Source organism: Schistocerca piceifrons, chromosome 7 (genome assembly GCF_021461385.2).
Source record: "Schistocerca piceifrons isolate TAMUIC-IGC-003096 chromosome 7, iqSchPice1.1, whole genome shotgun sequence".
Taxonomy (NCBI): domain Eukaryota; kingdom Metazoa; phylum Arthropoda; class Insecta; order Orthoptera; family Acrididae; genus Schistocerca; species Schistocerca piceifrons.
The window spans coordinates 480303290-480330598 of NC_060144.1; the positions used below are offsets into that span (position 1 = coordinate 480303290).

Consider the following 27309-nt stretch of genomic DNA (forward strand, 5'->3'; position numbering starts at 1 on the left):
AAAATTTTCACTTCGGGGAAGACTTAAACCAAGGACCTTTCGTTCTGCGGCTGCTAACGCTACCACGGGACCACGGCGCTCCTGAGCTCACATTGTGCATGATGTTGCCTATGTGACCCATGGACTACTCAGTTTGTATATTTTGCTTATTTTTTCACAGTCCCACACAACTTCTTCCTGTTTTCTCAACTGATCTGTGTTCAGTTTATTAAGGCCTATCCACTGTGCCCACTTATAACTAAATCTGAGGGGGGTGCGATGGGGAGGTTCCCTTGTTAGGAACACGTTCTAAGTCCTTACAGCCATATAAGTGATTCTTCAAATTCGAATAATTTGGATGCAAAGTTTACAAGGGAGTGATCAAAGAGTTTCCATTTGAGGGCCTTGCTTCATCGTATATGCAATGTAGCGCGAATCCGATGCGGGTATACAGGGTGTACCATAATTAATGTCGTAAACGCATACAGTTGGAAGTACACGATACTAGAAGCAAAAAAGTCTCAGTAAACATAGGGTCGAAAATGCATACCATCAGAGCTACGAGCAATTTTTCATCTTCGATACTGTGAAATAAATCTCTTCTACTGTAAGCATTTTGATTTCCACATTTCGGGAAGTGGTAGTATGTACCAAAACAAGAAAAAATGTCTAGTAAATATGTGCTCTAAAATGCATATCTTAAAAGTTATAAGCATTTGTTCATTAGAAGAGTTACGTTTCAAAGTAGTGAAGATGAAGTGCTCATAGCTCTTAACGTATGGGCTGGCCACTGTGGCCGAACGGTTCTAGGCGCTTCAGTCCCGAATCACGCTGCTGCTACGGTCGCAGGTTCGAATTCCGCCTCGGGCATGGATGTGTGTGATGTCCTTAGGTTAGTTAGGTTTAAGTAGTTCTAAGTGTAGGGGACTGATGACCTCAGATGTTAAGTCCCATAGTGCTGAGAGCCATTTGACCATTTTCTTAACGTATGCTTTTTACAGCACATGTTTACTAGACATTTTTTCCTTGTTTTGGTTCATACTGCTACTTCCCAAAATATGGAAAGCCAAGAGCTTGCACTCTGAGAGATTTGTTGCACAGCATCGAAGATGAAAAATTGCTCGTAGCTCTTGTGGTATGCATCTTCGGCCCCATGTTTACTGACACTTTTTTGCTTCTAGTATCGTGTACTTTCAACTGTATGCGTTTACGCTATTAATTATAATACACCCTGTATAAGCGCCGACATATAGGCAAGGAATCGGTGTGGCATTCATTTCTTCTCGACACGCGTGCGGTAAATGCGAAAGCGTGGACTATAGCGACGTTTATTACCAGATGCGTTCAGATAGGATCAACATGCTATTATTCTGTTGTCTGCCGAAAGACGACAACCGGAAGACATCCATCGGATAATAAAGAATGTGTTTGCGGCAGCATGTCTGTCTAAAATCACCTTGTGGAATGGTGGTGGTGCTTCATGATAACGCACGTCCCCCTAGCACAAATGTCGCAAACGCAGAAATTACGCCAAATCAAGCGGGAGGCAGTCTAGCATCCGTGCTATAGATCTAGATCTAGATCTACATCCATACTCCGCAAGCCACCTGACGGTGTGTGGCGGAGGGTACCGTGAGTACCTCTATCGGTTCTCCCTTCTACTCCAGTCTCGTATTGTTCGCGGAAAGAAGGATTGTCGGTATGCCTCTGTGTGGGCTCTAATCTCTCTGATTTTATCCTCATGGTCTCTTCGCGAGATATACGTAGGAGGGAGCAATATACTGCTTGACTCCTCGGTGAAGGTATGTTCTCGAAACTTTAACAAAAGCCCGTACCGAGCTACTGAGCGTCTCTCCTGCAGAGTCTTCCACTGGAGTCTATCTATCATCTCCGTAACGCTTTCGCGATTACTAAATGATCCTGTAACGAAGCGCGCTGCTCTCCGTTGGATCTTCTCTCTCTCTTCTATCAACCCTATCTGGTACGGATCCCACACTGCTGAGCAGTATTCAAGCAGTGGGCGAACAAGCGTACTGTAACCTACTTCCTTTGTTTTCGGATTGCATTTCCTTAGGATTCTTCCAATGAATCTCAGTCTGGCATCTGCTTTACTGACGATCAACTTTATATGATCATTCCATTTTAAATCACTCCTAATGCGTACTCCCAGATAATTTATGGAATTAACTGCTTCCAGTTGCTGACCTGCTATTTTGTAGCTAAATTATAAGGGATCTTTCTTTCTATGTATTCGCAGCACATTACACTTGTCTACATCGAGATTCAATTGCCATTCCCTGCAAAAATGGTTCAAATGGCTCTGAGCACTATGGGACTTAACATCTATGGTCATCAGTCCCCTAGAACTTAGAACTACATAAACCTAACTAACCTAAGGACAGCACACAACACCCAGTCATCACGAGGCAGAGAAAATCCTTGACCCCGCCGGGAATCTAACCCGGGAACCCGGGCGTGGGAAGCGAGAACGCTACCGCACGACCACGAGCTGCGGACCAGTCCCTGCACCATGCATCAATTCGCTGCAGATCCTCCTGCATTTCAGTACAATTTTCTATTGTTACAACCTCTCGATACACCACAGCATCATCTGCAAAAAGCCTCAGTGAACTTCCGATGTCATCCACAATGTCATTTATGTATATTGTGAATAGCAACGGTCCTGTGACACTCCCCTGCGGCACACCTGAAATCACTCTTACTTCGGAAGACACCTCTCCATTGAGAAAGACATGCTGCGTTCTGTTATCTAGGAACTCTTCAATCCAATCACACGGTTGGTCTGATAGTCCATTTGCTCTTACTTTGTTCATTAAACGACTGTGGGGAACTGTATCGAATGCCTTGCGGAAGTCAAGAAACACGGCATCTACCTGTGAACCCGTGTCTACGGCCCTCTGAGTCTCGTGGACGAATAGCGCGAGCTGGGTTTCACACGACCGTCTTTTTCGAAACCCATGCTGATTCCTACAGAGTAGATTTCTAGTCTCCAGAAAAGTCATTATACTCTAACACAATACGTGTTCCAAACTTCTACAACTGATCGACGTTAGAGATATAGGTCTATAGTTCTGCATATCTGTTCGACGTCCCTTCTTGAAAACGGGAATGACCTGTGCCCTTTTCCAATCCTTTGGAACGCTACGCTCTTCTAGAGACCTACGGTACACCGTTGCAAGAAGGGGGGCAAGTTCCTTCGCGTACTCTGTGTAAAATCGAACTGGTATCCCATCAGGTCCAGCGGCCTTTCCTCTTTTGAGGGATTTTAATTGTTTCTCTATCCCTCTGTCGTCTATTTCGATATCTACCATTTTGTCATCTGTGAGACAATATACAGAAGGAACTACAGTGCAGTCTTTCTCTGTGAAACAGCTTTGGAAAAAGACATTCAGTGTTTCGGCCTTTAGTCTGTTATCCTCTGTTTCAGTACCATTTTGGTCACAGAGTGTCTGGACATTTTGTTTTGATCCACCTACCGCTTTGACATAAGACCAAAATTTCTTAGAATTTTCTGCAGAGTCAGTATATAGAACTTTACTTTCGAATTCATTGAACGCCTCTCGCATAGCCCTCTTCACACTACATTTCGCTTCGCGTAATTTTTGTTTGTCTGCAAGGCTTTGGCTGATCTCTCCCCATGCCATTATCACGCCTTCGGTCCGCCAAGAAAGGTCTTTAATGGTCGACGATTGCTAACGGATGACGGTGCGCAGCAAGCAGTCACGAACATCACGCAGCACGACAAGTGTTTTACCAAGCGGGTATCTTCAACCTGGAGCGTCGGTTGGATGTTTTCCTCAATGCTCACGGTGATTTTGCCTCATTGGCATACCAAATCTGGACTGGGCGCCCTTCGTACGGAAAGCTTTTGATCGTCCGTCATACTAATCCTCTAAATACCTCTGTATTTACCGAATCTTTTTTTTTTTCATCTTGAGTATGTATGGGAGTTTCAAAATTTTCGCAGAACATGAAGTCTATTATGGACCAAATAACACGGTTCTTTTTCATCTCTATATCTTGCTCATTAGTTTAAAGTCTGTATGCCTCATTAAGCTTCTCCTTGATGCTAATGGTTCCTAAAAGTGACAGTTTTACTACATTATCTGCGAGCTTCTTTGATTTCTCACAATTTTAGTTTATCTTATTTAAAATAATATTTTTTTCCACATTACACCACCTCCAGACAGTAAAGTGAAACAATGCATATTTTTACTTCACAGCCGCAAAACCAAATATTCCGTTCAAGACATTCAGAATTACAGCTACGAATAAAATTTACTTTGTTGCCTGTGCCTGGGCGAGGTATTATGACATTAGGTATTGAATGACCTCTGTTCTTAAGTGCGTCTTTCTCAAGGGGAGAGAGCTGTGAAAATTGAAGCTTTTGAAGTTCGCTTACAGAACTTACTTCCTGGGGACGCAAGGCCATAATTGAACTTTCCCTTGAAACAACAGAACCGAAAAAATTAGACAGTAGTTGGAAGTAGGGTGATAATAATCTAATTACAAACGTTATATCATTCACAATAATGGTACAAGGTTAAACAGAACACACAAGGTAAAAAAAGAAGACTACCTTCTCCCCGCACCAGTATTAGGGTCGGCACTGCAAAAGCGACAGTTCTCCCTCTTCATCGCATGCAGCTCCTAGTCAGTCAACGAAAGAATAATAGGGGAAAGAAATGGTGCAGTCGCGAACTTTTGTACAGGGGGAGAGGGGAGAGAGAAAGTAGTGAACATACTAAAAACGCTGGGGGAGTGGGAGTATGAAGGCCATTTTTTTCGTTGTTCTTCAATATCTCGAAAATCGGGGCGTCTAGCTAAACTGTTTCCCCCTATAAAATTAAACTGCATTCAATTTTATACAAAAAAATTGTCCCATTCGTTCCCTACGTTAACAGTTTCCACGTTGCTGACAAGGAAACCTCCCCATCACACCCCCCTCAGATTTAGTTATAAGCTGGCACAGTGTATAGGCCTTGAAAAACTGAACACAGATCGATAGAGAAAACTCCCAAGAAAGTGATGAAAACATAAGAGTTTGTCACATAAACTGAAAATAACAAATTAAAATTTTCACTGGAGGGAGGACTTGAACCAAGGACCTCTCGTTCCGTTTGTTTATTGCAACACGCGTTTAGCTTCTATTATTTTTTAAGCATCTTCAGTGGCCTGTAATACACGTTTCTTTTTATACATGTAATAAACGCACATTTTGTGTGTGTGTGTGTGTGTGTGTGTGTGTGTGTGTGTGTGTGTGTGTGTGTGTGTTGTGTTTGTTTGTTTTGAATCAAATGCGAATGAAAGAACACCGGAAAGCAGTCAACTGGAGCATGGAGACTAATGAACACATCTCCAGAACCACACATATGGGCTAACAGCGCCAGAAATCCTAAGTACACCCAACGATAATTTCACATCACGAAATTTGTACTTCAAAAGTTGATTCTAACCTAAAAACAAGAGAAAAACACGACAAAATTTAACACAGTAACGTAATTACCACATAATACGTTTATTATATGTATAAAAAGAAATATGTATTACAGGCCACAGAAGATGCTTCACAAGTAAAACAAGCGAAACGCGTATGGCAATAAACAAACTGCCTTCAGTTACTTGCATAGACGAACATACCTCCACGAATAAAATGCACTCCAGCAAACAACGGCTGAGAAGTGTATAATTTGTAAGTATGATACTGTCAGTGACCTATGTAGTTGCGGCGAGTAAAGAGCTGGACTGGTAAACGTGGCACCTTGCGGCTGTCCGAAGTTGACACTGTATTGCACAACCGTGTAATCTGTTGTTGTCATTTGGTGGTGAGTTCGTGAATGACCAGAACGGCACTGCACTTCTCTCATCATTAACTGTGTTGCTTGTAAAGTGCATAAATCTCTTCCATTCAGGAATTCCTGGCACTTTTATAGTGGGCTGCACTCAGAAGAGCCACTTACCACACATGCATAGTGTACCCTCCAAGGTAGGTGTGAATAAGTTTTATGGAACTGAACTCATCATTTTGAAGTCTAGAACAGTAATCTGCAGTAACACATTGCTTGACTTACGTCGAAAGGTAAGAAGTACCATAAAACCTAGGTGACCTACTTATGTTGTAGAGGCAGAAAATTTAAGTCTCTGGGGCTCATCAGCTGTTGGGAGAGACGATACCCATCACGCTGTGGAAAGTATTCCAGTCAGTGATAACAGACTATGAAGTCGACATTGTTGATAAATATTGACACCAAGTTACGCTTGGGACAGGCTCTTCACTGTGGTAGACAGTTGACTGTTTCAAATTATACAGCTCACTTAATAACTGCAAATAAGTATTCATTTGATAAACTCTAAACAATTCTACCATATAAACGCGAACGAAGTCATTTTGACAACTCACAGAGGAATGATGGGGAGACATAATGTGTCTCCAAAATGAAAATCGAGACGCACCCGTTGTGGGGGGGGGGGGGGGGGGGGGGGGGGGGGAAGTTGTCTTTCCCGGAAAACGCTACAGCTAATGTAAAGGGTGACAAAGAATCAATATTCCCTCTAGCAGTGGAGAACAGTGGTGCAGAACTTTACGTAGATTCTGTCCGTATGAGTTTCGTTAGTATTATTAGTTATTTCATATCTGTATTCCAGGCAGTGTCAATGCAGTTTGTGGAAAATAAACACCCCCGGACATGTCTGTGCACTGCGTTGCCAGCGACTGATATCGCACGTTGCTCTTTGTGGTGTAATGGGGTGGATAAGAGTGGGAAATGACCTGCTCGCTCGTAAGACCTATAAGGAGGGAAGTACGTAACTACAATCCGGCGACCTGAACACAATTTGTCCCTTAATACAGCTCCGCTGCACTTACACGCGTACACACTTAATATTTTTCGTTAACCCACTTCATTTAACAGTAAACAATTTTATACCATTTAAACACTATTTTTAATATCTGCGATTTTTCCATCTCCTGCAACGCGAAACTACTAGTCAGAGAAAAAATGAACCGGACACTTTTATAGGTAATTTAATTTTGTACTAGGAAACACTATCGCTAGGAACCTCGGGTTTAGAGCTTTTCAAGAAAAATTTTAAAAGTGACCTTTGAACGACCCCACCCCCGCATTAATCCCAACAGTAAGGATTATTAGTACCGGTATGTTGTTCATGACACTTCCTCCTAGCAGTGTACAAAAATTATTTTTTTCTCCTATTTGACAGTTTATCTTCATTGACTGGGCTACATGTGAGCATGTGCGCAACAGCCAAATACCACGCCGCTGGAACTTCGGCGCACTGTTACACACTAAGATTAATGATTACGTACTGTACAAGTATAAAGAAAGAATTATTAAATTTTATCGGTAAAATAAATTAGAAATAGGGAGTGCTGCAGCGTCTCGACGCTTGAAATCATTCTTAAGTTTCTGTGGGAGTCGCTAAGTGCTCTTATTATTTGACACTGGATGAATATAGTCTGGGTAATTTGCGCCCCATTTCAAGCAAAAGCTAGCTTTTCACGCATCTCAATGTTTATGAGGCCACAATATCTCCTGAACTGTGTGTCATATAATAAAATTTTGCAGGTACATTCAGTGATATATGTTAATACTGTCTGCAAACTGTGTTACGAATAGAGTCGGTACCAAAGAAGTAATAAATTAAAACGTCATGCCTGATGCTCAAGTTTCACTGCACGAAAATCGGAAATGTAGCAAGAGAAATGTTTTGCCTTTCACCATTCGCGTGTGGGTGGGTGGGGGAGGGAATCAGCAAGATCATGAGAGTAACGCAAAGGTTTGAAACTGTGTGTAAAGTTTGTTGGAATTCACTAAGGGCTCTCAGTCTCAAATACTGGATATATATATATATATATATATATATATATATTTTGGGTATTTGCGCGCCGTGTTACGCTGTCTCGACACAAACACGCAGTTTCTAACTAATACTTGTCTTATTGGCCTTGAACCAGCATTCTCTAGATCTCCCAGTAACGGCCGAGAATTCAGTTAGCTTCACGTGCCCAAGGAACAACAATGTGGCTCACTACGATAGTATCATTTCTTCTTGCTTGACCGTCAGTGAACATTGTAAGTAGCTCCTACATTTGAATCTTGCCACTTTATGTCAAATTACGCGAGCTAGTGAACAGGGCATCCAAACCCTTTAAAGTTAAAATAATACTGACAACAGCGATTAGTAACATGAGTTCTTTGACATAAGGAAATAGTAGTGTCTCTACAGAGTTCTTACACGTGTACGTACAACAACGTCTCAAATTCTACTGTGTGAACGCTTGTGGAGAGAAACTTTGCCATCTCTGTGCCTTGAACAAGGGTTCTCCACATTGATGCCAGTTGCGAAATTTCTCTCTGCAAGTTAGTTCCATTTTCCAGGTAGAACACCTTGCTCCAACATTCCTTAAATGCATGAACGCAATTTCCACCATTCCGTCTTCGACAGACATTTATGAACTGCAAACAGTAAGTCTCAGGCGAATGTGTGTCGCTTTTAAGGTAGCACCTGCTACTTCGATGGTGCAGCAAGCGTTTAAGAAACGCAAGTAGTTTATAAACGGTTTCCTCTTACATCTTACCACCCGAAAGTTTCGGTGCTATATTTCAACGCTATCTACATTATACTTAGCAAGCCACCTAATCGTGTGTGGCAGAGGGTACTTTCGGTACCCACTATCTGACCCCTCCAAGCCTGTTCCACTCGCGGATAGTGCGTGGGAAACATGATTGTCGGTAAGGCTCTACATTGGCTCGAATTTTCTCCTCGTGGTCAATATGCGAGATGCATGTGAGGGAAAGTAATATGTTTGACTCCCAAAAAGTGCTGTCCCGAAGTTTCAGCAGTAAATCTCTCCGTGATGCACTGACAGAAAAATATTGACAATTTATACGGGAAAACAACGAATGGGATGAGGGGGATATATTTGTTTACCCTACAACAGATTCCTTCGAATTCTACTGTCACTAACATCGTCTCTCGTCAGTAAGATTTTGATTTCCCCCCTCCTCTCCCCCCCCCCCCCCCCCCCCCGAAGCTTCAAGACAACATTTATGTATGTTTGTGTTTCAAGATGCAAGTTGTTATTGCTGTCAAAGACTCGCCGACTGTCAGTAGTGTAGTGAAGTGTAGTGTCTTTTGTACACTGCTTAGACATACGCAAGATGTTATGTTTCTTATGTAAACCATCATACCAGTGTGCAATTTGGGCCTTTCAGTAATTCAGAGTTAAATAGTACTGCAAACCACGCCTTTACCAATAAATTACTGTTTTAAATTTTCTTGCAGCCTAAAAATTTGTGGATAAGCTTTGCACGTTTTGCAAAAATCTCACTAAGTTGTTTGACCTCTTCAAGTTTTCATTTAGCACTGACAGAAAAATACTGACAACATATATGGGAAAACGACTGGGGTGAGGGGGATATATGTTTTCCTTACAACGGATTCCTTAGACTTCTACAGATATTGGGATCATCCAGTTTTCTGGAAAAACGAAAAAGCAGCCGCTGTCACTGATCAAAAATTACACAGACCATACGTACAATACAAATAAATGAAAACATTCTATAGCAGAATTAACGGTTCTATATTAAGTACAACCCAACTTCAAATAGTTTTCGTCAAACATTTTATAACAAAGCGTTTGGGTGTCGTTCAAAAGAATTACTACAAACTTATAAATATTGCTAGAATGAAGGCAGAAGTATGTAAAACGCAATTAAAAAAATACATTGAGTGACGTGCAATTCCGAGCACTCTCTTAGCTTCCAACGAGGCGTGACTGAGGGAAAGAATAATCCGGGCTTTCGGGCGTAACTATTAGTTTTAAAAGTCAACGTACCGTAAACATTCTGTAAATGTTTATTACTCCATTTACATTGGATTTGATAATCTATTGATTACGCTAGGTACATTATAATGTAACTTAGAGTACGGACTTCATCTGTAGCAACGTGGAGAATGCTAAACACACGTCTCGTTTATTACAGCAACAGAATTGATCGCACTGTTCGTGATCATGACGCGATTGCATACGGTAATATTCACACTACCTAATTTCGATTGGTTATCTGTCAAACTATGTGACAGCACTTCAACAGTAATCAGTGTAGAATTGTGATACGTCCTGAAGTAGCAAAAGCATCGACATGCTACGATATCATATTGATATCTACTGTAGTTACTTTTGAAAGCTGTTGTCTAAATGTATAGAAGTGCTCAATCATAAAGTGTTTTGTATTTTGCTGCCTTTGTTATTCAAATTCTGACCTAGCTATATTATTACGTTAGATGGTGGCTACAACCACCCGGAACTGGTAATGTGTATTTTATTGGGGGGCGGGGGTCCTTAAGTGAATGAAAATTTGTAATGATTTGTTTGTTATAAAAACCACTCGTTGATTTCCCTCTATCTTCTGCACGACTCGCTTAAGGAAATAACCAGTAAACCCCCAACTCTTAACACGTTGACTGCCGCGTGGACGCCGCCAGTCACAGCAGAACAGCCTCAGCCGTGTGCCTCGCCTGGCGGCGAAACCTCAGCGTTCGGCAGTGGACGTGTTAATTCCCACTTCTGATTACAAATGAGTTAACGCGTTAAATATTTGACGATAAATACGTAAGCGTAGAAAACTTTACAAAAGGTCTGATATGTTTAAACTTACTGCTTCGAAGCATGCTGCCTTGGGATGGTAGGTCCGCAATTGTTTAGTACAGAAATTTGATAGTTTTATTTTCTGTCATTCAGATTCGACAGACACGTAGTCTAACTTATCAATGAGAGTACTTGTTGCTCACAGTTTGACTTTCTGTACAGAAGCTATTCGTATGTTCTGGCATCGTGCGACTAGTCACCGTTAAAAACGCGTGTGGTTTGAGAATGGGCATGTCAGCTCGAAAGTGGTGATAACCACTGAAGCGACAATTGTATATTCATGCAACTAAGACGGACAAAGTATCAAATTTCCTCATTAGGTTTTAGGGTGAGTATATTACGGCAATTTTCACTCCGTTTCAAGTAAAAGCTGTTTTCCCTCACATCTAAACGTTTATATGACGTCTTATCTCCCGAACTATGTCCCGTACAATGATACAGTTTTGTACATGTACGATCGCTGGTAAATGTCGAGACTGTCTGCAAAAATGCGTTGCAAATAGAAGTGAACACATCATGGCTAGGCGGCAGTTTTATAGCATTAACTGCGAAAATGTAAGCGACAACCTTTCATTATTTTGTGAAATTATACCTAAGATTTGCTGCAAACCGCTAAGGGACACACACACACACACACACACACACACACACACACACACACACACAGTGTCTGGGTATTGGCGCGCTATGAATTGCGCTACCTCAAGACACAGTTTATAACTAATATTTGTCTTGTGTTTTACACATAAGTCTATACCTCTGAAGAGATGTCAGGATTTTAAATTTTCAGTATATGAGTAACATCACTTTGTTGCCCTGGAAACCATTAGATAGGCAACCCTCAACTGTATCCGGTTTCCGTGACCGGCATAGTCTTAGTAATCAACCCCATAACGTCATTTTCGGGCCTGATTTGCTTTGTGTGAATTGCTTCATTACTCTTGCGCATTTACTGTAACAGGTGTAATTTTGTAAATACTGATTTACTTTCATGTACAGACAACTGTTAAATGGAAATAATTAAGGGAAAGTTTTTTAATGCGCAGTCAGATCAAGGTTCAAGGATGCGTAGAAAAATGTATCTCAGACTCCAGCTAGTATGGGCCAGTCAAGCAACAACGCCATTGGGTGCTCTACGCATGGGAAAAACCACCTGGACAAAATGTGTTCACACGTATCTCAAATGACAATGGCACGGTACTATGACCCCGAAGGGAGATGAGTGCCTCTTGGGAATTTATGTGCTTTGGCTCTCCTCTTCCTGAACAGCTGACTTCAGTCCTGAGCACACCCGGACGCCATCAGGGAACTGCTCTTACCCCAAGCGTCTCGCCTCCCTTTTTCCTATTACATGTTAACTGTGTCAGGTTTCGCTAGTAATTGTGATACGCACTTTACTCAGATCTAGCACTTAGTAGCGGGGGATGGGGTTTGGAGTGGTCGTCGGCTCAGCTTTCCACCCCAAGCTGCAGCTTTTGTCGTTTCGTCCTTGGTCCTGTCTCAAACCATGCAGCGGCCGAGCTGCCATGGGATAAAAATCATTCCCAAACGGCGCCTCCAGCAGCAGCAGCAGCAGCAGCAGCAGCGCTAAAGCAGGTGCTGAACACTACTTATTAGAGTGTTATTCAATTGCTTGGGTGCATATATACAAGAGCACAGAAGATTTTCCAGCATATGCTGAGACATTGATATCAAGATGTTTGTTGCCTCTATACATATTTAAGCAACAAATTAGTTAACTTAACCAACAGAATAGTTTTGATTGTACAGTTTTATGTAGTAGCTGTGCTGTATCAATCTACTGTATAAACTAATACTGTGGCTCAGAAGACATGGGTTCACAATTTCTCATTTAAATAAAAAGTCACCCAATGATCAAGGTTATATTACACTCCAACTGAAAACTTCTGAATACTGTCAACCTCTCATGTTTGTAAACAATGCATCAGTCATTAGGAATGTAACTCATGAGCTGAAGAGAATGCAACCTTTAACCAAAGTGGATTAGTTTTTACCTCACTTTAGAACCCCTCAATATTCAAGCAATGATGCTCAGCATTCTCTTCATAACATTTTTACATATGCAACTGCAAATTTTTCAACACTGGTAGTAACATATCAGGATTCAGACCAATTTTAGAGCTACTCCTACACCTTGGGCACTGAACAGTTATCTTTATACTAGTGGGATAAAGAATGGTATTGTCAGCCCTTTGCTACATAAACTTGTCAGTTCATATTTCAACATTCATCCTATACTTAATCCTAAGGAAAGTGCAACGAATCACATTTTTGCTTCCAAGTTAAAGTTTTACTTCAAATACTGATGCAATGTCTACTCTAACAATATGCCTAGCCTTAAGGCCAAAACCTGTGTCACTTTCAAAACTAGACTATACTGCACACTATCATTTTGATTCACAATTAGCCTAATGAAATGGACAAACAATTATGGAATTTTGTGGCTATTTTCATTCAGAGAAAACAAGAATCAAATGTAAGCTTCAAGTCTGCAAAAGTGTGACCAGAATATGTTTTAACATGCCAGTGTCAAGCCCATTAGAGATATAGAGCTGGTTCTGAATGGGGAAGGAAACTGGCCAAATCCAAATAAAATGAAACATCGCAGCATATACAATAAAAATGTTTGGGGAAACTACAAAAAATTTAATCTGTATAGCCAATAAGGATCTGAACTGTCGTCATTCTGATAGTCTTAATAACAAATTTTCAATGTTACAGATACAAGACCAACTGTCATTTCATAAATTTTCTAGGCTCAGTACCCATGACACCCAACTGACAACCTTGCCCAGAAGCTGCCATGTAGTACAGTCAATTTACTAACAAGCAGTTGGAGGGAAAAGCAATTTCATTTTTTCTACAGAGTATACACAAGATTTTACAGTGTACAACAGATCTGCTGCTGAATGGGACCCACTGGCACATTTAACAACCAGTGTTTGGACAGCATGATCTATCACTGATTGCTGTTACCAGTAAAATGCTGGTAATTAACAGGTTTCATGAATGTGAAAGTGAAGTCACATTTGCACTTTATAATTATGGCAAGACTGACCAAAATCTTCACTTTGAGGGAGGGCGTATGTTATTCATAAACTAAGGAAATCCTTTAACACTCCATCTTTAAGTGGTAGAAATATATTTAGGACCATATTGCACTGTTAAAGTTTTAATATTAAGACTAAAAATGTGACTGGGGGTACCTTGCTTAATGGTGTGTGATCATAGACTTTCTAATTAAATCTTTAACAGTTTAATACAGGCATTATAAATTGCAGGCTATTGCTGAAATTACATTTATGTCCTCCAAACAGAAGCATATTCTTTGAAACTGAGATCCTAACAAAAGATAAAACAATCCACACATTGAAATGCAACTCCTGAACTGAGTCATGAAACCATCTTTTAGAATTCTGCCTAAGCAACACAGTAACATTTGTTATTTGAGAATGTTATCAATTACTTTCCTCATTCCACAGCCTGTCTACAAATTCTGATCAACTGCTTTTATAATATTTAAATCTTCACATCTGTGACTACCCTGTGTTCTTTGTGATGCTACCCATACAGACTTCTCACTATAGCGAAACATATTTCCTCAATTTTATACACTAAGCACACAGCCAAATTCTGTATAGACAATCCAACAATTAACTAAAACTTGATGACCCTCATCAAGTAACATGACATCTTTGGCAGTAACAGTTTACTGGGAATTAAGCCATGGTTAATGAAAGTGTCAGCAGAGAAGTAAACCCTGGCTTTTCATGTGGATCCTGACACTTAATTGAATACTTAAAAACTAGACACAAGTAACATTTTTAGTTTTTATAGTAAAGCAACTTGCAGTTGATGTTTTAGCAAATTACAGACCTGGTTTTATAACAGTTTATTTCCAGTTGTACAATTCATTTGACTTTATGGGCTGAGAATTACACCTTAGCAATCACTGCTACTTAGACTAATATTTGAGAGTTTTATGCAATGTGTCTTGCCCTCAATTATGAACACAAACCTCACATGTGGACAATGTACCATCTTTTCTGCCTACAAGTAACTCATGATCATTTTAATTAATCAGAAACTTACCAATTGTACAAAAAGTAGATGCAGAATACCAACAACTTGCAATACAAAGGAATCTAACAGCTTGGTTTACTATATTTTCAGGTGAGTTTCTATCTAATTTTAATGTATTCAATATTTTGACAAAATGTATTAAGGTTAGAGTGTCATCAGAATGAATACAATAAAAACCATAGCTTGCAAAAACTCAAAATAGTAATGCAGCAATGCTTTGCCACTGGTCTTTACAAAAGATTTTCAGTTACATGGCTGATCTGAAAGTGCTTGTAACTGTCACCCTTGTCATTCCCATTTCCATTCCAGACAGCCACAGAAGTACAGTGAAAAAATGCTAACAGTTACTTCAAAACATATGTAGAAAAGGAGAGTTAAATGAAGGCAGTTTAAATTCCAAGTAGTCTGTATTTACACAACAGTTAGGTATCCAATATTTAACGGCTCACACTTTCATACAAAGTTGCTAATGTTTGTAGTAAGCATTGTCACATACACAATTCCCATTGCTGTCTCAATTTAACACTATTGTACAATGCTAAAATCTTAACTGCTCTGAACAGGGATTTTGAAGGCTTTACTTTGGAAAAAAAAGACCATATGGCTCCAATTACACAAAAATTGGAAAGGGCACTTTACAAGGAAATCTTGATTTATTTACATTCAAAAAGATCTAATCTCAACTACTGGAATGAAAATGTTCAGCCTTCACCCAAGTTAAATACATTTTCACTATAACCAACATGTACAAATAAGATGCAGTTTGAAATTACACTACCTATACATACAATTCATTGACTATCATTCTGACACACACACACACACACACACACACACACACACTATACTACATATTCACACATATGCTTAATGTATAGTGGAGATTCAAACAACGTCTGCATATCAAAGAAAGATTACTTGGGCAGGCACAATTTTCCTCTGGTGACCTTTCTCATAGAACATGCCATATCAGTTGCCACAAATACTACTCCAGCATCAATAACTGGGGCAGAATTTGTGTCCAATATAAATACTGAACTTTTAAACTACCAGGGACCAATAAGTAAAATAATATCACAGGTCCTTCAGCATGTACAAATTGCCTCAAGTAACTGTCTTCCCTGGCAATGTCAGTGACGATAAATTAACACCTAATGACTTAATGGAATGTAAACCGCGTTCACTGAGTCTTAATGATTCTATGCTATTTCACACCCTGACTAAAGACACCACAATTTATTTATTAAATTTTTTCAAAGTCGGTAACAATACCATTTTGCACCAAATAATTAACATGCCCATGTAAAACACTGCAGCTTTTTGCAAAAAAAATCTCTACAACTTTTGATACGAGCACAGTTTTAAACAAAACGATTGTGCAGTTTCAACAGTTATATACATCAAACAGTTTAAAAAAAAAGTTTTCATAGAGTATATACAAAGTAACAAAATTATCCGATGATTTATGGGTTAACGAACTGCTGCTTCTTTCAAACTGAAGCACCAAACTGCCTAATTTCGAAATATGCCACATTACATACATTGTGCTACTTTTCATCCAAGTGTCAAATTGTAAACGAGGTGGCTGCTGTAGGAAGTCAACTCACAATGAAGGCATGATTCACAATAAGATGACTTCCACGAACAAAATCTTTCATGCAGATGACTGATGGAAACACGTTTACCAAAGGGCAATTTATTTGGTATACAAGTAGATAGCGACAATAAGTCCATAAAGACCTAACACCTCAGCGAAAATGAGAATCAAAATCATTCCTACAAAGAGACGTGGTTGTTGAGCAGTTCCTCTAACTCCAGCATCGCCTACGATGCCGATAGCAAATCCTGCTGCCAGCCCGCTAAATCCGACGGCCAATCCTGCCCCCAAGTGGACAAATCCCCTGGAAGACATGAAGTTTGTCAGTAAAGAATATTTACAAGAAATCTTTAGCCAGTCTAATTTCTAACTACTTACTTAAATAAAGTGTAGCTGGCGGGCTCCTCAAGAGCTCCTGCTATCAATACTGCTACGACCAAGCCGTAAATTGCGATGATACCAGCCATGACAACGGGGATTATAGACTTCATAATCAGCTCTGGTCGCATTACAGACATCGCTGCAATACCCGTACCGGACTTCGCAGTTCCGTATGCTGCTCCCAGAGCTAAAAACAAATTCAACATATTTCAAAATCCCACCGAATCCTTGTGAAAACACTGAATTAACACTATGTATCCAACACGCCCCTTTTGTATTACAGGGGGGAAAACTGTAGTGGGAGCGTTATTTTACAAACACAAAAGAGCGTTAATAATCTTAGCCCACTCATCCTTTGCATCGGGCCCCGATCTATGAAGATAGCACCCTTAAAGCATGTTCGGCTATTTAAGAGATAGATTTCTATCATATCTTAGGGATCGAGGGAGAGAGTTTTCCCCTAACCTGTGGGTTTATCTACCGAGAAGCTATCTCATTTTTGCGAGCAGGACTACAATATTATGGTAATACATTTCATCATCTAACATTCACCAATCAATACTTATTAAGGTAGATTACTCACAGCTGAAAATTATTGCAGATGCAGCCCCCATTACTCCAAAGAAAGGGCCGTAGATTGGACGATCTTCTCCTAACGCCATTTTTGCTGAGTATTTTCTGAACAATCACCCACCAGACTCCACACGCACTACACCACACTACTCAGCCTCTGTCAAATATGGCCTACACAGTGGTATGGATCATGTGATGGGTTGAACTTTTCTGGCTCACCGCATTTGTGTACTCAATGTCTATTGGTCGAGAGCTGTTTCAGCCCTCTGCAGTTAGCGAATAGGAACTGCCGTTGGAAATACTGCTATGACGTCAAATTGTAGGCTCGCCGACTAAATAATGAAATTTATGTTGAACTAACGGGGTTCAATGTATTTTTCTTTAACTTAAATTTCAATAAGATAGCCATAAAAATATTTCTTTTTCTGCATATTACAAATATATTTCTCTCCGCAGGACGATAGTCAAATATTGAATCTTTGCCCTGCGCCCCCTTGCAGAAGTTCCTGAATCTTTGATTGTACAATAACAAAGACGAAGCGGATTGCGGTTGTATTTGAAGTTGCCATGTGGGATTTGGAGTTTGTAGCAGAAGTATAGATAGAAATATTTTCATTTTTTCAAATCGACATGAAGTTCTGTTACAAGGTAATGTAATTCATATCTTGTGTCTTTGACAGATTGATGAGTGTACATTGTAAATTAATAAGATCATGTTTTTGTGTTTATTTGACACTGGACGTAGCAACCCATCAGCGATGTAATTTCTTTATTTCAGTTTTCCAACTTACTTGGAACAGTGTACAGGAAAGGCAATCTATTGTTTACACCGGACGGTGACTCGGTTGTTAGCCCAGTAGGAAACAGGATAACGATTTACGATTTGAAAAAGTAAGAGTACTGTTTATACATCAGAATTCCACATAACTTAGGCCTAGTAAATTAAATGATATCTAGAATGTATCAAATATTGTCATTTACTGTTATAAACCGAACGTATGATTTATGTTTTGTATTTAGAATACTGACACCTGCCGACCACTCTTAAAGCCTTGTTTATTTATTACTTTACATAGTTTACGCCCACATTGAAGCACTAAAATCAAACATAATACAACAGAGTCTACAATGATTAAGTTTATGTCTTAGCAGTCAGCAATTTCTTCGTTTCCCAAAATTCCGCTATAATCTGGCAGCTCGTTCTTCTGCAGATATGACACTTCTTCCGTTCTGATGGGTTGAGTGTCAGCCGTGTGTATTTGTTCTTCAAAAGCAGTTTCTCTTCTCTGTGTTGAATTTTGTGTGTGGTGATGTTGAATTCATCCGGATCACTTTGTACTTCTTTAAACCAGGTGTTTTTGTTTCACTGTTCCAGAAGTAGTCAAAAAGTTGTTTCAAGATTCTAATATTTGGTAGGCGAGATATGTGACTGAGAAATGCAATCCTTCTTTTCCACATTGTATCAATAACCGATTCACTTTCTTTATACACTACTGAATTGGGCAAAAGTCTCCACTGCCCATTAACTTGCTGTTTTTTTTACAGATAATTGTTTGGAGTATTCTTCAATCAACTTTCTGCAATTTGTCAGTTGTTGCTTGAGTATTTAGTTTGAGTAGTGTTTCACTTGCATATGTTGCTTCCAGTTTAACGATGGAGGAGTACTGTTTAAATGTAACATTCATTGAGAGAGATTGTTTTTTGTAGGTTGGCCTGTGGTTCTCTGCACTCCCTGTAGTTTTAATGTTCTACTATCTGTTTATGCTCTTTCATTAGCATTCCAGGTAATAATCTCACCAAGATATTTAAACTTTTTTACTATTTAATTTTTTGATCATTTTTGGAGTATGATATGGGATGTCAACTGGGAAGCTGGGTGTCATATCTGTTTTCTCAAACAAAATTTGCAATTTAACCTTTACCACTAATCATTCTAGTTGTTCTGTCTGAACCTTTGCTTCATCAGTATTGTTTGCTAACAGTGCCAAATCATCTGCAAATGCAAGGGAGTTAAGTCAGATCTTTCTTCCAATCTTAACAGATGGTGGGCATATCTTGTTCCATTCATGGATGATTTTCTCCAGCTCACAATTGAACAATAACGGAGACAATCCATCACCTTGTCGAAGGCCAGTATAAATCTCAAAAGGTTCAGAGAATTCATTTCTGAACCTTACTCTAGCTTTGATATTTTAAAGGGTGACTGCAGTGAGGTCCACAAGTTTCTGATGTAAACCAAATTCTTTAAGAATTGACAGTAGAGATTCATGATGCCTATTATCATAAGCTTTTTTTTAAAATCAACAAAGGTGATCACTAGCTTCTTGTTCCTGACACTTTGATGTTTCATTATCCACTTGAGACTAATAATTTGATCAGGAAAGCTTTTTCCTGCATGGAAGCCTCCTTGATATTCGCCTAGTTCACCATCAAGCTGTTCATGAATTCTGAGATACAGAACCTTGGAAAAAAATTTGTAAGTAATATCCAGCATGGATAAATCCCTATAATTAGTTGGATCCAATCTGTCTCCTTGTTTATGTAGTGGATGAATTATTGCAACATTCCATTTCTCTGGCAACTTCTCAGTATTCCAAATGTCAGTAAGATGTTGTGTAAGTTCAGAATAGTTAAATGTACATTTCCATATTTCCAAAGTTCTGCCACTAGTTGGTTCTCACCTACTGCTTTATAATTGCAAAGTGAGTTAATTGCTGCTTGTACTTCATCTGGATGTGGTGGTGTAACTCTTCCTAAATATGTTTTGTTTCGTGGATAGGGGTCAAATTCCAAATTATGTTCAGGTTCCACACTATTTAGTAACTGTTTAAAATATTTAGCCAATATCATTTAATTGTCATAATTGCTATGTGCTACCTTTCTGTTTGTATCCTTCATCATAAGAGTAGGTGGGGTGTGTACTTTGACTGGTACTGTTTGAATCTCTGATAGTAATCTCTTGTCTTGTGGTGATTGAAAGCATCCTCAATAGATTTTAGCGAGTCCTTATGAAATTGCCTTTTGACCCTTCTAATTTCTTTGGCAGTTGAATGCCTAGCATTTATTAATTCATCCTTGGAGCTTTCAGTTCTCTTTTGTTGCTCATTTAACCAGGTCTTATGTATATGTTAAATTGCTACACCACATTCCTCATTCCACCAAGCATGTTTCTTGCATTCCCGTAAAGGAGCTACTTCTGCAGCCAAGGCTTTTAATCGATTGACAGTTGCTTCTAGATTGTCACTTAAACGTAGCCTATTCTTGATCTTACATGATATAATTAGGGTCATACGTTCTCTTTGTATCTAACTTTTGAGGTTTGCTTTTTCATTTAGGTGTCAGTTTGATTTAACTTTTTGAAATATAGTGGTCTGAATCAACATCGACTCACGCAGCACTTTAACATTATAGATTTCATTATGGAATTTCTGATCCATGGCTGCATGATCTATCTGGAACTCTCCTAGCTTGGTATTAGGGCATTTCCATGTTATTAATGTTGTGGATTGGCAAGAGAGCCAACCCACTATGAGAGGAAGCCTAAAGGCACGCGTTTTAGCTCACGCAGGCTGGCATGAGGTCTGGAACAGGTCAAGGAAATTAGACTAGCAAGAAAGGACGTAGCTGTGGAATACTTAACTTTAATCCGTAAATGGTGAACATCGCTCTTGACGGTACATGTTTTACAGCATCAATAGTAACTGGTAATGGCGCCTTGCTAGGTCGTAGCAAATGACGTAGCTGAAGGCTATGCTAACTATAGTCTCGGCAAATGAGAGCGTATTTTGTCTGTGAACCATCACTAGCAAAGTCGGTTGTACAACTGGCGCGAGTGCTAGGAAGTGTCTCTAGACCTGCCGTGTGGCGGCATTCGGTCTGCAATCACTGATAGTGGCGACATGCGGGTCCGACGTATACTAACGGACCGCGGCCGATTTAAAGGCTACCACCTGGCAAGTGTGGTGTCTGGCGGTGACACCACAATTAACTTATATGGTCTCCTCTTAAACCTTGTTGTCTTCAAAACCAATCCATTTGTAATACAAAATTAAATTAACTGTTCCCCGTTCTTGTTTGTAAGTTTATGCGCTGGCCGTTGTCCCATCACACCTCGAAATTTCTTCTCTTGTCCTATCTTCGCATTACAGTCTCTAAGCAGAATTTTATTGTTAGTCTACAGTACGGTCCTTACTAGTTGATCAAGTTCATCCCAGGATTTTCCCGTCCCATCCTTGTAAGTTCTATTTTTAACATTAGTTGGAGCATAAATATTTATCAGTGTGTATCTTTGGTTTTCCGCCGTAACTGTTAACAATGCCATGCCGTTCTTTACATCAGTCATCACATTCATGAGGAGAGGCAAAGACAACTATATTTTGTTATTGTGAGTATGATTCAGCTTCAAAATTCACAATCGCATTTTATTTGTAGTGTTGATTTAAGTATAGAATTTCAATGCTCAGGAATTGGATGAAAAATCCTCAGTGGAATCCCATTTTCTATTATGTACCAAGAAACCCACACCGAATTGGGGGAACATTTTCTATTACCCTTTCTACTGGTGATCCCCTATAAAGTCGATATCCTCCTCATTTAATTGAGGCCTGGTCAGTATTGCGTAACTCTTTAAGGGCTGTGATAACTATGTTCTGTTGATCTAAGACATCTGTTAAATGTTTCAATTTACCAACTTCCGTTAAAGAATTAATATTTACTGTTGCAAAATATGAAAATCTTTCTAGTTTGTTAAATTTTAGCACCTTCTTATGTGGAATATGTTGCATGTTTGTTTGTTCATTCAGTGCATCACTAGGCACTCCGGCTCGCCTTTGTCCTCTGTGTGACACCCCGCCATATCCGAATGGTGTCTTCACCTGGATAATCTTGTCGTGACTGTCCAAACCGGCGGATTCTTTCAGTAGGAGGCTCCTCATATTTGTTTGATTGTCTGATCAATGATCAGTTGTCTGACCAAGGTCAGGGTTCACAGTTCCAGAAGTAATCTGGAAGGGTGACGGGTGAATTATGGATGGTAAAAAATGAAATTGATGGAATGTGTGTTTGGTCCACAAGAGCTATTTTATTTCGCTCAAGTCCGCCAGCAAGCTGGTGAGGACCCCCCTGTCCGCCACCTGGGACGCGCCTCAGTATTGTTCACTCAGTAATTAGAGATGATACTGGTGCCTAAATTTATTCTGGTGGTGTATGTCCTCTCCCATATGTACAAAAACTATTACTCTAACAACAGTCATGTCGTATTCCCATTCTTTACATCAGTCATCACATTCATGAGGAAAGGCAAAAACAACTATATTTTGTTATTGAAAGCATGATTCAGCTTCAAAATTCTCAGTCACATTTTGTTTTTACTGTTGGATATAAATGTAGAATTTCGGTGCTCAGTTTGCTGCAATGCTTTCCTGTTAGGTACTTGTACTCAGTCCTCAGTAAAAATTTGTATTTGAGTACAAGAATATTTACAGTAAGAACTATATAAATTTCGCTGTTAGCTTAGAATCCTAAGACAATGAAGTTGATTAGGTACCTCTTGTATATGTAATGTCCGACTGGGTGATGGACATCAGTAAATAATCTATGTTATGTTGTCAGTGAATTTGTTGTGTAGCCTTAACATGTCAGTTAATGTCTCACATTTTAAACAAGGTTTCTCATTGTGTTTTGTACAGAAAATGTGTTAATAATCGTATTCTTAGTTTATCTTATGTTTCTGCCATACTTTATTATAAGATACCACAAATTCACAGTTATTGACCATATCTTAATAAATCGTGCTTGCTCCCTTTTTGAATGAATGAACTCTAGTGGCTCATTGCCTCGTACAATCCTTTTGTAACCAAGACCTGTTGAGTGGACTTACATCTCAATTATCTTAAATGTAAGCGTAGGCATCTGTAATGATTGGAATCATAATATTGTCATGTTGATGCTGATAGTGAGGCCCAGGAGAGAGTGAAAGCTGGTGCACTCCTGTGGAGTAACTCCAGGAAAGAATTCCCCATAAGCAGTACTGCATGCCCTCGGCCAAGAACCATGTGTCACCACTGGGGGAGGTGGTATGGAGGGGCAATCAAATTGTGTCGACTAAAAATTTTTCTGCACAAGGCTTTGAATCTACTGCCTCAGAGTTAAATAATGTTGTGCAATCATGTGTTCCTGATTTTGTTGCCAAAGATGGATTCCCTGTTTCTAAAACATCATTTCTTATATATTTTTCTATGTATTTTTAAAGTCTTCACTGTTACGGCCTTGGACAGGAATTGGCATCCTCAGCAGTCTTTCTCCATACTTCTGTTTTCTATTTTTCTCGCTAACTTTGTATCTCTACCTTGATAAGGTCATGGTCGTCCATTCCGATTGATGAAACATACTCTTCATTTCATTATTTAGGTCAGTGGAAGCGTCAGATTCCACCTATCTGCTTTGACCCATGACGTAAGGATGTTGTTGTGTGTGACGTCATTACAGCATGGAGTTTGAGTTGGTTGTGTTTGTAGATGTCTTGTCGTGTTTGATGGCGCCCTCTGTGTGTGTGTGTGTGTGTGTGTGTGTGTGTGTGTGTGTCTAGCCATTCTCAATGCACTATTGTCTATTCTCAGTGCATGTTAGTCCCTGTTGTTCGGGTGTCAGTCCCAATTCTTTTAATAGTACGTAGCATTCAAAGAACTGTGACTGACATTGCATTGAGAATGGCTAGCTACTTGCCGAAATATGGATTTGCGTAATAAAATCTAAAATAAAAAAAGGATGACTGAGTGCACCCACTTTCTGAATGGAAGGTACCACCACAGACTTCAATAAAAAGTAATAATTCCAATTCAAAAGAAAGCAGGCACTGACAGATGTGAAAATTACTGAACTATCAGTTTAGTAAGTCATTGTTGCAAAATGAAATGATCACATACATTCAGTCATGGGTAAAGCAGGTGGTAGACTTTGGTTTATTGGTAGAATACGGAGGAAGTGTGATCAGTCAACAAAAGAGATTGCCTACAAATCACTCATGTGACTGGTTGTAGAATATTTCTCAAGTGTGTGGGACACATACCAGATAGGATTAACAAGAGATATTGAATCTGCAAAGAAAAGTGCAGCACGAATGGTCACAGGTTTGTTTAATCTGTGGGAAAGTGCCACAGAGATGCTGAAGGAACTGAACTGGCAGACTCTTGAAGACAGACATAAACTATCCTGAGAAAGTCTATCAACAAAGTTTCATGAACCAGCTTTAAATGATTACTCTAGGGATATACTACAACCCCCTATGTATCGCTCACATTGCGATCATGAGGATAAGATTAGAATAATTTTTGCATGCGTAGAGGCATTCAATCAATAATTCTTCCAGCGCTCCATACGTGAACGGAAGGAAAGAAACCCTAATAACTAGTACAATGGGATGTACCATCCGCCATGCAGCTCACAGTGGTTTGCAGAGTATATATGTGGATACAGATGTAAAATGCTGACACAAGCTCTTTATAGAAGAATGGAAAAATTGGTATGAGTCGACATTGGATTCCAGAGAAATGTAGGCACGTGTGAGGCAGTACTGACACTATGACTTCTCTTGCAAGTAGGTTAAGGAAAGCCAAACCTGTGCTTACAGCATTTTTTGACTTAGAGAAAGCTTTCGACAATGTTGACAGGAATACTCTGAAATTCTGAAGGTATCAGGGGTAAAACACAGGTAGCAATATGCTGTTTATGACTTGTCCAAAAACCAGATGGCAGTTATAAAGAGTCAAGGGGCATGAAAGGGAAGCACTGGTTGAGAAGGGAGCAAGAAGGGTTGTAGCCTATCCCGATGTTATTGATTATGTACATTGTACAAGCAGTAAAGGAAATGAAAGAAAAATTTGGAGTGGGATTTAAAGTTCAGGGAGAAGAAATAAAAACTTTGAGTTTTTCCGGTGATATTGTATTTGTCGGAGACAGCAAAGGACTTGAAAGATCAGTTGAACAGAATGGACAGTGTCTTGAAAGGAAAATATAAGTTGAATATCAACAAAAGCGAGAGGAGGATAGTGGAATGAAATCAAGTGATGTTGAAGGAGTTAGATTTGGAAGTGAGACACTGAAGGCAGTAGATGAGTTTTGCTGTTTGGGCAGCAATGTGACAGATGATGGCCAAAGTGGAGAGGATATAAAATGTATACTGGCAATGGAAAGAAAATCACTTGTTAACATTGAACATAGATTTAAGTATGAGGATGGCATCTGTTCTTTCGGACATCTCCAAAGGTCATCTGCCGGTTAGTCTTTAATGATATGAAGATGACATGTGTTCTTTCAGACATGTCTGAAAAGAACAGATGCTATTGGTGACCGAGCAGCTCTCTAGAATGAAATTACAATTAAATTAATACCATTAGCTGCTGACGGGCATGGATGTACGTAAATGGGGACAGTTGAAAATGTGTGCCCCGACCAGGGTCTGGGATCTCCTGCTTACACGGCAGACGGTCTATCCTGAGCCACTGAGGGCACAGAGGATAGTGCGACTGCAGGGATTTATTGCCAGAATGCTCCCCGTGAGACCCGAATTCTCAACTTACAGTCCACACACTACACCCGTAGTGTCCCTGCCATTATACCCATTACTCGCAGCATACAATCTACCAAATCTCATAAGAGTTCAGGCAATTTGTGTGCATCCGCTCTGAAGTAGGTCATCAGCCAGTTAGCCTTTAACAATATGAAGATGGCATGGGTATAATGGTAGGGGGACTACGAATGTAGTGTGTGGACTATAAGTTGAGAATGCGTGTCTCACGGGGAACATGCCAGTGATAAGTACCTGCAGTCACAATATCCTCTGTGCCCTCGGTGGCTCAGATGGATAGGGTGTCTGCCATGTAAGCAGGAGATCCGGGGTTCGAGTCGTAGTCGGGGCACACATTTTCAACTGTCCCTATTGATGTATATCAATTCCCGTTGGCAGCTAATGGTATTGATTTAATTGTAATTTCATCATAGATTTAAGTGTCAGGATATCTTTTCTGAAAGTATTGGTGTAGACATTAGCCATATGTGGAAGTGAAACATGGACTATAAACAGATAAAGCAAGAACAGAATAGAAGACTTTGAAATGTGGTGCTAGAGAAGGATGTTGAAGATTAGATGGGTAGATAATGTAACTAGTGAGGATATGCTGAATAGAATTGGGAAGAAAAGAAAAGTGTGGTATAACCTGACTAGAAGAAGAGTTTGGTTGCTAGGACATTCTGAGATGACAAGGGATTACCAATTTAGTACTGGTGGGGGAAGGGTAAAAATTGTAGAGGGAGACTGAGATGAATATAGTAAGCAGGTTCAGAAGAATGTACATTGCATTAGTTATTCAGTGAAGAAGAGGCTTGCACAGGATGGTTTAGTATGGAGAGTTGCATAAAACCAATCTTCAGACTGAAGACCATAACAGCAACAACTACTTTGTTACTACAGTTTAATGAGCAATATGATGGAAGAGTGTTGTTGTATTGCGATGACCTCCTGATAGTGGGGCAGAGTTGATTTTGTCGTAGATTTGAGTATTAATTATTCATCGCCGCTAATTCCCTTTCCATGTAATGTTCCAAAATTACCCAATTTAGTTCCCAAAAGAGCATGGCTCCCTGCCAGTGGTTCAGTAAAGAACTTTTTTTGAGTCTGACAAAGGTGTAAGGCACTATTCTTTGCTAGATCTTTTCATTTGGGGTAATGTACCTAGGTTACATCTCCTGTTGCTAGAAAACCGTTACCTACAACCTAGAAGTTTTTCTTAAGTTCTTCACAGGCACTGATGCAACGATTCCTCATATTGGCAGTCAGCTGACGTGGCTCCCATCTTGTGGGTGCATTATTGGATCACAGCATATCATGGACAATATTATGTGCTGAACCAACAACAATATCCAAAGTAGTGGTTATTTTGATAATAGTCATCATCATCATCATCATCATCATCTTGGATAGTTTCCAGCC

General features: G+C 39.7%; 2 protein-coding genes across 2 annotated transcripts in view; one reads left to right on the forward strand and one right to left on the reverse strand.

The window, feature by feature from the left end:
• Positions 1 to 14567: 14567 nt before the first annotated feature.
• Positions 14568 to 17525, reverse strand: LOC124805140 (V-type proton ATPase 16 kDa proteolipid subunit c). Its single transcript, XM_047265607.1, has 3 exons — positions 17335 to 17525; positions 16749 to 16938; positions 14568 to 16674 (listed from the first exon to the last, which is right to left on the reverse strand). Exons 1-3 carry the CDS (start codon positions 17411 to 17413, stop codon positions 16470 to 16472), a joined length of 474 nt encoding a protein of 157 aa, XP_047121563.1. The 5' UTR covers positions 17414 to 17525; the 3' UTR covers positions 14568 to 16469.
• A 306-nt stretch (positions 17526 to 17831) lies between these two features.
• LOC124805141 (periodic tryptophan protein 2 homolog) overlaps positions 17832 to 27309 on the forward strand; it is a 111510-nt gene continuing 102032 nt past the window's right edge. Inside the window, exons 1-2 of the mRNA XM_047265608.1 lie at positions 17832 to 17972; positions 18103 to 18215. Of these exons, the coding sequence (XP_047121564.1) occupies positions 17955 to 17972; positions 18103 to 18215 (131 nt within the window). The 5' untranslated portion in view covers positions 17832 to 17954. The remainder of the gene's footprint in view (positions 17973 to 18102; positions 18216 to 27309) is intronic.